Source organism: Carcharhinus amblyrhynchos, chromosome 6, assembly GCF_965287045.1.
Source record: "Carcharhinus amblyrhynchos chromosome 6, sCarAmb.v2.hapA, whole genome shotgun sequence".
Taxonomy (NCBI): Eukaryota; Metazoa; Chordata; class Chondrichthyes; order Carcharhiniformes; family Carcharhinidae; genus Carcharhinus; species Carcharhinus amblyrhynchos.
In genome coordinates, this window is record NC_137329.1 from 122,620,889 (window position 1) to 122,634,286 (window position 13,398).

Sequence of the window (13,398 nt, forward strand, 5' to 3'; positions counted from 1 at the left end):
GCTCAGGCTTTGGAAAAGGTATACCATTAGGATGGTATAGGATATGTGGTACAGAAACAGGTCATTTAATCCAACCAGTCTTTGCGACATTTATGGTCCACTCAAACCTCCTTCTGCCTGTCCTCATCCAAATTGATCAGTAAAACCTTCTATTCCCTTCCGTTTCTTGTGTTTATCCACCCTTCCCTTAAAAACATATGTGTTAGCCAGAATTCTCCGACTTTGTCCGTATCTGGGAATCTCCGGTCTCGCTGCAGTGAATGGAAATTTGGCTGAGCATCAAATTTTCCATTTCCGCTGACAGTGGTGGCGGGGCAAATGAGATCAGAGAATCAGAGGCATTATTTGTTTCAACTACTCCCTGTGGTCACGACTTACACATTCTCACCGTGCTCCGGATAAAGAAGTTCTTTTTGAATTCCCTGTTGGATTTCTTGGTGCTTACATTATATTGATGCTTTTAAATTAAGCTCTTCTGCACAAGAGGAAACATTCTCTCTACACCCATTCCATCAAACCCTTTCTGAGGCGACAAATATAAGATGGTCACTAATAAATTTAGAGTCCTGGTGAAGGGGCAGCGGTCCAAAAGCTCGTGGTACCAAATAGACCTGTTGGACTTTAATCTGGTGTTGTGAGACTACTTACTGTGCCTTCCCCAGTCCAACGCTGGCAACTCCACATCATGATTAATAAATTTATTCAGGAATTCAGGAGAAACATCTTTACTCAGAGGAGGGTGAAAATGTGCAGTTTGCTACCACAGTGGAATTGTTGAGGTGAATAGCAGAGATATGTTTAAAGAAAAGTTGAATAAACACACGAGGGATTAAAGAACAGAAGCCTATGCTGAGAGGGCAAGTTGAAGCAAGTTGGAAGGAGCATGGAGGCCAGCGTAACCGAGTTGGGTTGACTGGCCTGTTTCTGTGCTATACATTCCATGCAACTCTGTGTAACGATTATGTGACCAAAGCAGAAGGTGGTAAGGAGGCAGGGGAGTTAGTAAAGGTGGAGGAGTTCAGGGAGAACATTCTAAAGTCTGGAGCCAAAACAGCGCAACCAAACAAGGAGCAAAGAAATGGATGGATGCAAAGGAGTCTGGAGTGGGAAGAGTGGAGGGTGTGCAGTGGTACTTACAGCTGGAGTATGTTGCAGAGGTAGGGTGGGGCATGGCCACGGAGGGTAATGTAGTGGCTGTGTTACTGGAATAGTAATGTAGAGGCCTAGACCAATAATCCAGAGAACTAGGTTCAAGTCCCACCATGGGTTTGAATTGGGTTTTAACAAATCTGGAAGCAGAAAGCTGGAGTCAGTTAGAATGACCATGAAACTGTCAGATGATCATAAAAACCCAACTAGTTCGCCTCTGTCCTTTAGGGAAGGAAATGTGGCCTTCCTAACCAGTCTGGTCCTATATTCAGCTCCAAACCCAGACCAACATGGTTGAAATTGGATTGTCCTCTGAAGTGGCATTGTAAAATTCTGAATGGCAACTAGGAATGAGCAATAATTTTGCCCTTACCAATGATACTGATACTGAACACCCAAGTATCAAAAAGCTTGGAGTTGAGAATTAGGATTTATAATCAGATGCTTTGGAAGTAGTGATGGCAGTAAAGGTTGGTCAAGGATATGGAATGTAGGGGAGTGGATGAGTTAGTGGACAACTTACACATCACTTATCCTAAACGCCCACACAAACTGTGAGAAAATGGTTCATTTAAAAACGTCTGAATTACTTACTTTGCAAAAAACCTGAAATAAAAACAGAAAATGATGGAAATAATCAGCAGGCTAACCAGCCATGGTGAAGGATAAAGGTGGGTTCGTGTTTCAACGGAATGAGTTACCTGACAGAGGTGATTTAATGAGGTCTGGCGTCTGAGAACCTGTGAAAATCTTCTTGCCACTGAAAGGGAAACACAAAGGAGACTTCAAATGAATAAATAACAGGTACAATTGTAAAATTCTGATAGATCGAACCACTTGTCATTCCCTGCAGTCAACAACACAAGAAATAGGAGCTGGAAAAAAACATAGGGCCCGTTGCTGTGATCATGGCCAATCTTGGGCTTCAACTCCATTTTTCACCCATTCCCCACATTCCTTCATTCCCTGAGACACCAAAAATCAGTCTATCTTTAAATATATTCAATGAGCATCCACATAAAAGCATGATGGCACAGTGGTTAGTGCTGCTGTCTTATAGTGCCAGGGACCTAGGTTTAATTCTGGCCTTGAATCACTGCCTGTGTGGAGTCTGCACTTTCTCCCTGTGTCTACATGGGTTTCCTCCAGGTGTTCTGGTTCTGTCCCACAGTCCAAAGGTTAGGTGGATTGGCCATGATAAATTGCCCCTTAATGTCATATAATCATAGAATCCTTACAGTGCAGAAGGAGGCCATTTGGCCAATTGCACCTGCATCAACAACAATCCAACCCAGGCCCCTATCCCTGCAGCCCCACATATTTACCCTGCTAATCCCTCTGACACTATGGGGCAATTTGGCATGGCCAATCAACCTAACCTGCACATTTTTGTCCCAAGATATGTGGGCTAAATGGATTAGCCATGGGAAATGTGTGGGGTTATAGAGATAGAGTGGGGGAGAGGGCCTGGGTAGAATACTCTGTCAAGGAGTTGGCACATCATCGATGGCCGAATGGCCTCTTCTGGACTGTAGGGATTTGATGATTCTATCCCTCTGGAGTAGAGAATTTCAGAGATTCCCAACCGTCTGAGTGAAGTAATTCCTCCTCATCTCAGTCCTATATGATCTTGAGATAGTCAGTTTGCCTGACCAGCTGAAACAATCTCTCCATCCCATCAAACCCCTTCAGAATCTTGTAGCTTTCAATGAGGTTGCCATTCATTCTTCTGAACTCCAGAGAACAAAAGTTCAATTTACTCAGCATCACACCACAGGGCAATCCCCTCATTCCAGAGATCAATTTAGTGAGCCTTCACTGGACCACTTCATAGAATCACAGAACCCTGCAGTGCAGAAAAAGGCCCTTCAGCCCATCGAGTCTGCACCGACCACAAACCCACCCAGGCCCTACCCACTAATCCCTCTAACCTACGCATCCCGGGACACTAAGGGGCAAAATTAGCATGACCAATCAACCTAACCTGCACATCTTTGGACTGTGGGAGGAAACTAGAGCACCCGGAGGAAACCCACGCAGACACGAGGAGAATGTGCAAACTCCACACAGACAGTGACCTGAGCCGGGAATCAAACACAGGTCCCTGGGGCTGTGAAGCAGCAGTGCTAACCACTGTGCCACCGTGCCGCCCAGATAAACTTCCAATGCAAGTTTATCTAGAATGTCCCAGACATCACAAAATATCTCCTTAATTATTGGTTTCTTAATGCTCAGCAAAATAAATTGACCAATCAATTTCCAATTGTCACCCAGAGATAGCAGTAATGCTGCAAACCCCAAAATGGGCGGAGTAAGGGTAGTAGCTCTTTGTGGCTCCTCCCAGATGAGTAAAAAGTCTGACAACACCAGATGTCTCCCAGATGTCCTCCCAGATGGTCAGTGTTGTATTATGCTGCATGTGCCTGTATGCCTTTGTAATATAAAGGTGCTCGTGTGACTGGAGAACAGCATCGCCCATCGTATGACATGCAGAGTCACCTGGTAACAGACTCAGAGAACAACGAACAAAGAGAATTACAGCACAGGAACAGGCCCTTTGGCCCTCTGAGCCTGCACCAAAAATGCTGCCCAACTGAACTAAAGTCCCCTACCATTCCAGGGACCATATCCCTCTATTCCCATCCTATTCACGTACTTGCCAAGACACCTGTTAAAAGTCACTATCATATCTGCTTCCACTACATCCCCCAGCAGCGAGTTCCAAACACCCACCACCCTCTGTGTAAAAAACTTGCCTCACACATCTCCTTTAAACCTTGCCCTTTGCACCTCAAACCTATGCTCCCAAGTAATTGACTCTTCCAGTATGGGAAAAAGCTTCTGACTATCCACTTCTGACATGTTCCTCATAATCCCATAGACTTCTATCAAGTCGCGCCTCAACCTCCGTTATTCCAGTGAGAATAAACCAAGTTCCTCCAACCTCTCCTCATAGCTAATGTCCTCCATGCCAGGCAACATCCTGGTAAATGTTTTCTGTACCCACTCCAAAGCCTCCACATCCTTCTGGTAGTGTGGCGCCCAGAATTGAACACTATATTCCAAGTGCAGCCTAACTAAGGTTCTATAAAGCTGCAACATGACTTGCCAATTTTTAAACTCAGTGCCCCAGCATTGTAGAATACTTATAGAATACTCTGGAAGGAGCTTGCATGCCATTAACTGGGATCCGTAAATAGCTAAAGATTAACAATAAATGGTTCATCTTTAAACATACAAGTCTTGAGATCTCATCATTGAGTCACCATCACGCAACAAGGCGCTCAGCATTGACACTATGATACAACAGTAGTCGCTTTCTAAAGATATCACATCAGCAGAGATACGATAACGCAACGTGGTGATGAGCGGTGATATGAAAGATGGCATTTCAAACGATGAACCACAAGACTAAAAGCAGCTGATGCCAGACTACAGATACATGTGCCCAAGAAGAAAACTTAAAGAAAAGTTGAAAAACCTCTGCTACAGACTTTGAGGTTGGGGAGTCCACTGGAATGCCCGAAAATCCAAGGCAGGACCCCAAGAGATGCAAAATAACAAAAACTGGTCAGATTAAAAAGACGGGTGAGCAAAAGTACAAAATCTTGAGTGACATAGAACCTGTCAGTCCTTAAAAAACACAGGAAAGTCACAGAGAGTTAAACCAATACAATAGAGGCAGCCTGAGTGAAATTAAACAGTTACAGCACTGATAGCCTTAGAGGGGCAAAGCTGTAACTACAAGGAAAAATGGTCATGGACAGAAGATGAAGAAACCCCATGGAGAAGGCAACTCCCAGTAAAGCATTGAAGGCAATAAGAGACCCCAGAAAGAGGGCAACTCCAAATAAAACACAAGGACAGCAAAAGAGTCCAGAGCAGAGGCAACAAAATACCCCAGAGTGAAGATGACAAGAGACCCCAGAGCCAGCTAGATAATAATTCAGTAAACCACAAGATGGTTGCTGATGATTTCAGTGCAATGAAATGAATGAGCCGGAGAGTTTAGTGCAGAAGAAAAAAATGGCTGAGAAATAGCCAAAAGGCTTAAAAATAGAGCTTCACGAAAACCTTGACACAGTACCCAAAATGCAATGGGAGATAGCAGTACAGAGTGAGCAGGAGACTGTGCTGAATTATAGGAAAACTCAAATCAGCCCCACAAAGAAAAGGATAACATTGAAAGGCCTCAACACATCACAGGAATGCCTCGGGATAAAGTTTATTCTTCTGGAAAAACACTAAAAGTAAAATGAATTGAACATCACTTTGGACAAATGGATGACCCAGTTGGCAGAGAAGATTCAGCAAGAGGAAGCCAAAAGCTACAGGAGACAGGCAGAAGGGCTGAAGAAGCAGGTGAACAGAGAAGAGGAGGCAATAAAAGAAAAAGCCGCAAAACTTTCCAAACTGTGAGCAGTTAACAAAGTCATGAATTGCCCAATTATAAGAGTTCAGGCTTTTCTGCCATAGACCAACCTGGCCAATAGTGAAACCAAAATGAAGAACACGGACAAAGTTCCAACACTGACAGAGAAAGGGCATGATGTGGAGATGCCGACATTGGACTGGGGTAAACACAGTAAGAAGTCTCACAACACCAGGTTAAAGTCCAACAGGTTTATTTGGTAGCAAAATCCACTAGCTTTCACAGCGCTGATCCTTTGTCAGGTGAGTGAGGAGTTTGTGATCAGAACTCCCCATTCACCTGACAAAGGAGCAGTGCTCCGAAAGCTAGTGGCAATTGCTACCAAATAAACCTGTTGGACTTTAACCTGGTGTTGAGAGAAAGGACAGACAGGAATGAGATCAGAAAAATGTAAATCCAATGCTGAGGCACAGGGAACCAGAAGAAGAAACGTTGAGCGGAATGCAAAGAATAAAACAGCAAATGAACATTTCACTGAAACTGTGAGACACGTGGACAATTTGCGAAAGTGTACATTCAGCAAGAATATGGGGGACACCACAGAAAGAAAACTCGAGTCCACTCTGGGTATGAACAGAGTGTACATTCCCTTTCGAATGAATGGGGCAAATTGAGATTGACGTTTTAGCAGACTGGAGTGACAAAGCAGTGGTGGTGTGTCACCGTACGCTCAGGTGGTCAGAATTGGTGTGGCAACATGCACCTTTTAAACATTCCTGAGTCTGGAGCTACAAACAGTGATGCTGCGACATTCTTTCCAACACATGGTTGACCAGGAATCTCTCCCAGTCTTAGCAACTACCATTGGACAAATTCACAGGCTAATAACCAATCTGTCTGATCACTTTATCTACGCACCTTCCTTGGCCATCAAGACCTGGAGTGGGACTTGAACCTGGTGCTGCTGGTTCAGAGGCAGGGGCACTATCCACTGCGCCACAACACCTCCCCTCAGTAAAAAGGTAGCTGAGTAAAAAAGGTACTGAAATTTACACAGAAAGGGATTGCACCTCACAAGCAAATGATTCATATCAGAATCCTACCCCCTAAAATCCATTAGCAAAATCTGGTGAAAATAAGGTTTGATGAGTCTTAAGGGCATTATTAAAAAGAAAAAAATTGTGTTCATGCTTTTCACAATCTCAAAGCACTTTAAAATCAATTTTAGTATAGTCTATTATAATGCAGAAAGTGTCACAATTGGCCTGTTCCTGTGTTGTGATTTTTGTGAGCTCTCTTTGGGGTTTTAGTTCAGCAGAGCAGCATGGTCTGTGCAGGCTTGGAGGGCCACAGGGTCTGTTCCTGTGATGCAATTTTCTTTGTTCTTTGGGGTTTTAGTTCAAATGGGCAGCTTGGTGGGGGCAGGCTTGGAGGACTGAAGGGCCTGCTCCTGTGCTGTAATTTTCTTTGATCTTTGTAGTTTGTCACGAACAGCTCCCATAAATAGCCACATATGATAATGACCAGATAACTTTGTGTTTTGGTGTGGCCACAGCTGTTGCCAGAGGGTTATCCTCTATTTGCTGGGACTTCCTGGCCCATTAAAAAAAAGGAAGTTATCCTCAGCTCTCCAAGGACGCCTACACATTGAGACACTCATACATTCTCCTTGCTGTCATCAGCTCCCTCAGTGGTATTGCCAAGGCTGTATAGCTACCAGTCCTCTGATTGGATAGAAAGCCTGCCTCCCGACCCCAATCTTTAATTGGACATCACCCCCAGCTGCTGGCTCTTAATCGTCTTCTCCTGGCAATTATACGGACAAATTCCCACCTTATGCCCATACAGAGCATCCTAATGACAGGACCGCCTACCTTCTGGAAAGACTTTTGCCCTACATTTATTTAATCTGGCTCATTTTTCATTGGAATGTTACACCTGTTCTATTCTGTTCACTTGCAGACAACAAACACTTTCCTTCCAGCACAGAAACGCAAAAGGTAAAATGGTGAAATTGTGTTCATTTTATTTCATGCTTTGATGTATGTGCTTAATGCATTTTGCAGGTGTAGGGGCGACACGGTGGCACAGCGGTTAACACACTGCTGCCTCACAGTACCAGGGACTTGGGTTAAATTCTGGCCTCGGGTGACTGGCTGTGCGAAGTTTGTACGTTCTCCCCGTGTCTGCATCGGTTTGCTCTTGGTGTTCCAAATTCCTCCCACAGTCCAAAATTATACAGGTTAGATGGATTGGCCAAGCTAAATTGCCCTTTAGTGTCCCAAAATGAGTAGGTTAGAGGGATAGTGGGGTAAATACTTGGAGTTATTGGGGAACAGCTCTGGGTGGGATTGCCCCTTAGTGTCAGGGAGATTACATAGGGTTACAAGGATAGGGCCTGGGTGGGATTGTTGTTGGTGTGGACTCAATGGGTCAAATGACCTCCTTCAGCACTGTAGGGATTCACTGATTCCATGGATTCTATGAATGTGACATCTGCCAAAGAATGACACAGGATAGAAGAAAACCATTCAACCTAACATGTCTCTGGAAGAGTTATCCATGAGTCCCAGACCTCTGCTCTTTCTCCAAGTCCTTCCTTTACAAATGATCCAATTCTCTTTTGAGCACTATTATTGAAGCTGCTTCCAGTTCCCTCTCTGGCAGCACATTTCAGATAACAACGTATGTGATTTAGAAAAATATCATGGCCTTCTGCGTGTTAGGTCTCCCGGCTTCCTGTTCCGATTGCTCCCATTGTGAGGGAGTAAGAATGATGCTTTTGAGTGAAATGTGCAATAAAGACCCATCCCTGGATCGCTGAGATCTTTCTCGGCTGTGGGGTCATTACTTTTCAGGGCAGGGCCCACACTCTTACTGGATCAAGAGACCTGCCTCTTCCATGAGTTTCACCCTTCATGATTGACTGGCTCGACTGATAATACTGCTGAAGGTATCTCCCGCTAAGTACAAATAATTGAATAGATTTCATCCTGACATTGTCTTCTGAGAGTCTTGTGCCGCAGCGGATAATGTCCTGGCCTCCCAGCTCTGTGTTCAAGTCCTGATCCAGCACTTGGTGAAGATGTGTCCATAATGTGACCCAACAGGTTGAATTTCAATCTGTAGATCCTCCACCACACGCCAATAGTAGTCAGCCATGTGATGGAAAGAGTGTTGATTTGGTTTGATTTATTATTGTCACATGTATTAACATACAGTGAAAAGTATTGTTTCCTGCGAGCTATACAGACAGAGCATACCATTCATTGAGAATGAAATGACAGGGTACAGACTGTAGTGTTACAGTCATAGCTAGAGTGTGGAGAAAGATCAACGATCAACTTATTGCAGGGTAAATCCAATCAAAAGTCTGACGGCAGCAGGGAAGAAGCTGTTCTTGAGTCGGTTGGTGCGTGACCTCAGACTTTTGTGTCTTTTTCCTGACGGAAAAAGGTGGAAGGGAGAATGTTTGGAATGTCTGGAAGGTGGAAGAGAGAATGTCTGGAAGAGAGAATGTTGGAGCCTCTATCATCACCAACTCCAGACTGCAACATGCATGGAAAAGTGAATGTTGCCACAGCAACTCAGGCTTCTTGGGGCTCAGGTTGGCTGCTACAGATCAGATTAGTGCCAAGTTCAGGCGGTTTCATCCTTGTTCTAGTTAGGGTGGATGAGGGAACTGGCCTACCTGTGGTGGAAGTTGAGCCATGAACTATGGACATGTTTTCAGACAGAGAGGAAGTTTGTTGACCACAATCTTCAAATGCTTCTTGAGGTCTGACTGCAATGCATCCATAACAAGATGGGAACATTCATGAGAGACACTCCAATTGTGTAATTGTAGTCATTCCATCACACACAACCTGCCCTCCATGTGAAGGAGCAAGTGAATCATCATTCTAAAAAAAAGTCCATGTCTCTGTGTTGCTAAATTTAATTATTCTTTCTTGAGATGTGAGCATCACTGGCCAGGCCAGCATTTATTGCTCTTGAGAAGGTAGTGTTGAGCTGCATTCTTGAACTGCTGCAATCCATATGATTTAGGTACATCCACAGTGTTAGGATTTTTCCTGTAGAATGGCAGATGGTTTTACGGGTGAAACAGGGGCGAGATGGGTGGGTGAAGGTGTAGTAGTTTGGAACAACTGAGTGACAGCCATTTCAGAGGGCAGCATTGCTGAGGGTCTGGAGTCACATGTAGGCCAGACCAGTTAAGGACAGCAGATTTCCTTCCATAAAGTGACATTAGTGAACCTGATAAAAAAACAGAAAATGTTGGAAAATCTCAGCAGGTCTCCACCGCATCTGTGGAGAAAGAATAGAGCCAATGTTTCAAGTCTGGACGACCCTTTGTCAAAGCTGAGAACAAGGAAAATCAGACAAGATTTATACTGTAAGGGTGAGGGAGAGTGGGGGGCTGTAACAATTGGAATGGCATAGACAAAACAACAAAGGGAATGAAAATGGTGATAAAGGCTGAGAATGGTACTAATGGGCTAAGTCCATTAAGAGACCAGAATGTGTTACATTGAACCAGACTTTTTAAAAACAATAATTGATAATGCTTTAATTGTGACTGAGGTGAGTTTTCAATTTCAGAATTTAATTCAAATTCCAATAGTTGCTGTACTGGGTTTGAACCCACGCTGGTGGGTATTAGCCTGGGACCCTGCAGAGTCCAGTGATATGACTACTTTGCCACCATCTCCCCAATAAGGGAAGACATGATGTGGCAATGCGTGCACCAAAGGGTTTAACTCCTCCATTTCTTGTGAAAGGAATCTTCTCCTTCCTTCTGTGAAGAGAAGACATTGAGTTAATTGGTGCACTTGTGAAAATTATTATACACATTATTGTGCTCAATCACTGAGGGGAGTTAGGTTGCCCAATTATATATTGTTTGATCGATATGGTACATACCACACATTCTAGTCTCACCTTCAATGTCTTCTAACCTTTCTTCCCAAAGGTTTAATGATCCCTCCAAACAGAACTTTTCTTTCTATTGTTGTGTGTGCATTGTGCAATAAACCCTGGACTGTTTGTAATCTACATTATATGATAGACCCTCACACTGTTTGTAACCTGCACTGTGTGATAGATCTCAAACTGTCCGTAATCTGCATTATGTAATAGACTTTCGCACTGTTTGTAACCTGCACTGTGTGATAGGCCCTCACAATGTTTGTAATCTGCATTGCGTGATAGACTCATGGACTGTTTGTAATCTGCTTTGTGTGATAGACTTCCACACTTTTTGTAATCTGCATTGTGAAATAGACACTCACACTTTATCAGAGTTAGAACAGGAATTCCAGGCTAAGTAATAAAATTACCAACATTTATCAATTTACTAATTTGATTTCATTAGATTTACTGATTGTCGTTTCTTCCCCCATTGAGCTGAATCTTTCTCAGCGCGGGATCAGCGAGCAGGGTCACTTCTTCTTGCAACACTAGTTGCCATATTCCAGTAAGTTTAAATCTTCCACTTTGAGAAGCCATGGAGACAAGGTGGGCTACTGAAGACCCCTAAGGAAAGGCACTGAAAAACCCCTTGAGGGCAATGAAAGTCCCCAGGAGGAGGGCACTGAAAGACCCCAGGATGAAGGTAACAGAAGACCCTAAATGAAGAGCTGAAGCAGCAAACTTCAGTTGCATCCCATCCTGTTATACTGGAGTGAGAAAGTCCTTGGAAGTTTTAGCAATAAATTATAAGCAGACGATAAAATTAGAATCAGTCAGAAAGTCAGGCAAGCCACAGCAGAAGTATTTATTATTTTATTTATTCACTAATCTCACAAGAAGGCTTACATTAACACTGCAATGAAGTTACTATGAAAATCCCCTAGTCACCACACTCCAGCACCTATTCATGCACCTAACCAGCACGTCTTTCAAACTCTGGGAGGAAACCAGAGCACCCGTTGGAAACCCAATCAGTCACAGGGAGAACATGCAAATTCTACACTGACAGTGACCAAAGCTTGGAATCGAACCTGGGTCCCAGGCCCTGTCAGGTTTTCTCCAAAGATGTGTGGGTTAGGTTTATTAGTCATGCTAAATTGCCCCTTAGTATCAAGGGGATCAGCAGGGTAAATATGTGGGGTTACGGTGAAAGGGCTTGGGTGGTATTGCTGTCGGTGCAAGCTTGATGGGCCATATGGCCAACATCTGCACTAGAGAGATTCTATGCTTCTAATAAATATAACAAGAGGAAGAAATGTTGAACATAGAAGTAGAGTTTGATCCAACTTCAACAAAAGGAATGTGGCAGTTGTCTGAAAATATGCAAAGCATAAGTAGGAAGAGATTGCTACCAAATGTTGTTAGGAGAGAATGATGGACTTGGGGGAAAAATCAGAAACTGATAAACTGAAAGGGTAGAGGAATGGACTGAGAGTTAAAGTTGCACACTCTGAGAATGAGAATCAGAAACCAAGAAGAACAGTTTGTAAAGGCAACAATTTGGGAATAAAACAAAGTTGAAACTAATTTGGAAACAGGGTTGAAGGCTATATTCACTGCAGAGAATTCTCTTAACGAAGAGGAACCACTAAAAATGATCAGTTCTCAGAATACTTCAGATGACTATCAAGAGAAAGAAAAAGAGTTATTAAAAACCAACAGAGAAGATGGAGTTGCAATGGGCTCTGACCAAACTGCAACTGGTGAAGACACAGTGCAGGAAACTTGGTGGTGGAGGGGGAAATGAATGTGTAGAATAAAGGACAACTCAGGTCTAAGCAGAAAACCGGTTGATATGGAAGACAAAAGTAAGAAATTGGAAAATAAAGCCACCCAGCTGAGAAGGAAACTAAGCAACGATTCAGGAAAAGAATCCTCAGTCAATACCCCTCCAAAAACTGGAATTACTTGATGTTACAAGTTGATTAAACTAAGTGATACAACCGCGTTGACTGTGTCATTTAGCAGAAGAAAATAAATTTGGAGCCTTGGCAATTGGGTCATCATTGCCGGACAGCTGATGACTTCAGTATGCAAAACACAACACACACACACAAACACACACATATACACACACACACACACACACACACACAGACGCACACATATATGCATGCACGCGCACACACACGCTCACACACACACACACACACACACACACACACTCACACACATGCAGCATTGATGCAATAAAAGTTATGTTGTCATATGAAATGTGATAGATCAATACAGCGGTGCGCTGAAGTGTTTCTGCTGACTGACCCTTCCGGAGGACCACATGGATCCTCTGCTGTAGGTGACACAACCTTGTCAATGGTGACAATTGGATAGGTAACAGAGACAAGGGCAGTCCACTGGAGGAGAGGGAACTGGTAATGTTTTTAATAACAGCAATGCAACACATTGACCTAATTCTCCCAGTTGGTGAAAGAGGCTCTGTCCATGGTGCTTACAAAAAGAACGGGAAGATGTACATGTATATAACATCTTTCATGATCACCACATAGCTCAAACCCCTCTCAACCAATGAATTAATTCTGAAGTGTAGTCACTGTTATAATGTGGGAAATGCAGCAGCTAATTTGTGCACAGCAAGATCCCAGAAACAGCCACATGATAATGACCAGATGACCTGTTTTCATGTGATGTTGATTCAGGGATACACATTGAACAGGACATCAGAGATAACACACCTGCTCATCTTGAAATAGCACTTTTGAATCTTTGACATCCACCTGGTGGGGCAGACATGGTCTCGGTTTAATGTCTGATCTGGAAAAACAGCACCTCTCCCTCAGCACTGCAATTTCGGCCCTGACCTTTAAACTCAGGTCATGGAGTGGGGAAGGCGGGATCAGCATACTGAATTTGATGATCATCCATGCCTTTGAATTTAATATCAGCTC

The 13,398-nt window shown here is 43.5% G+C and overlaps 1 protein-coding gene across 1 annotated transcript in view; it reads right to left on the reverse strand.

Annotated features, from left to right (window-relative positions):
- Nucleotides 1–13,398, reverse strand: part of rfx4 (regulatory factor X, 4) — a 92,797-nt gene that overhangs the window by 35,631 nt on the left and 43,768 nt on the right. Inside the window, exon 10 of the mRNA XM_080191511.1 lies at nucleotides 1,851–1,909. Coding sequence (XP_080047637.1) covers nucleotides 1,851–1,909 — 59 coding nt within the window. The remainder of the gene's footprint in view (nucleotides 1–1,850; nucleotides 1,910–13,398) is intronic.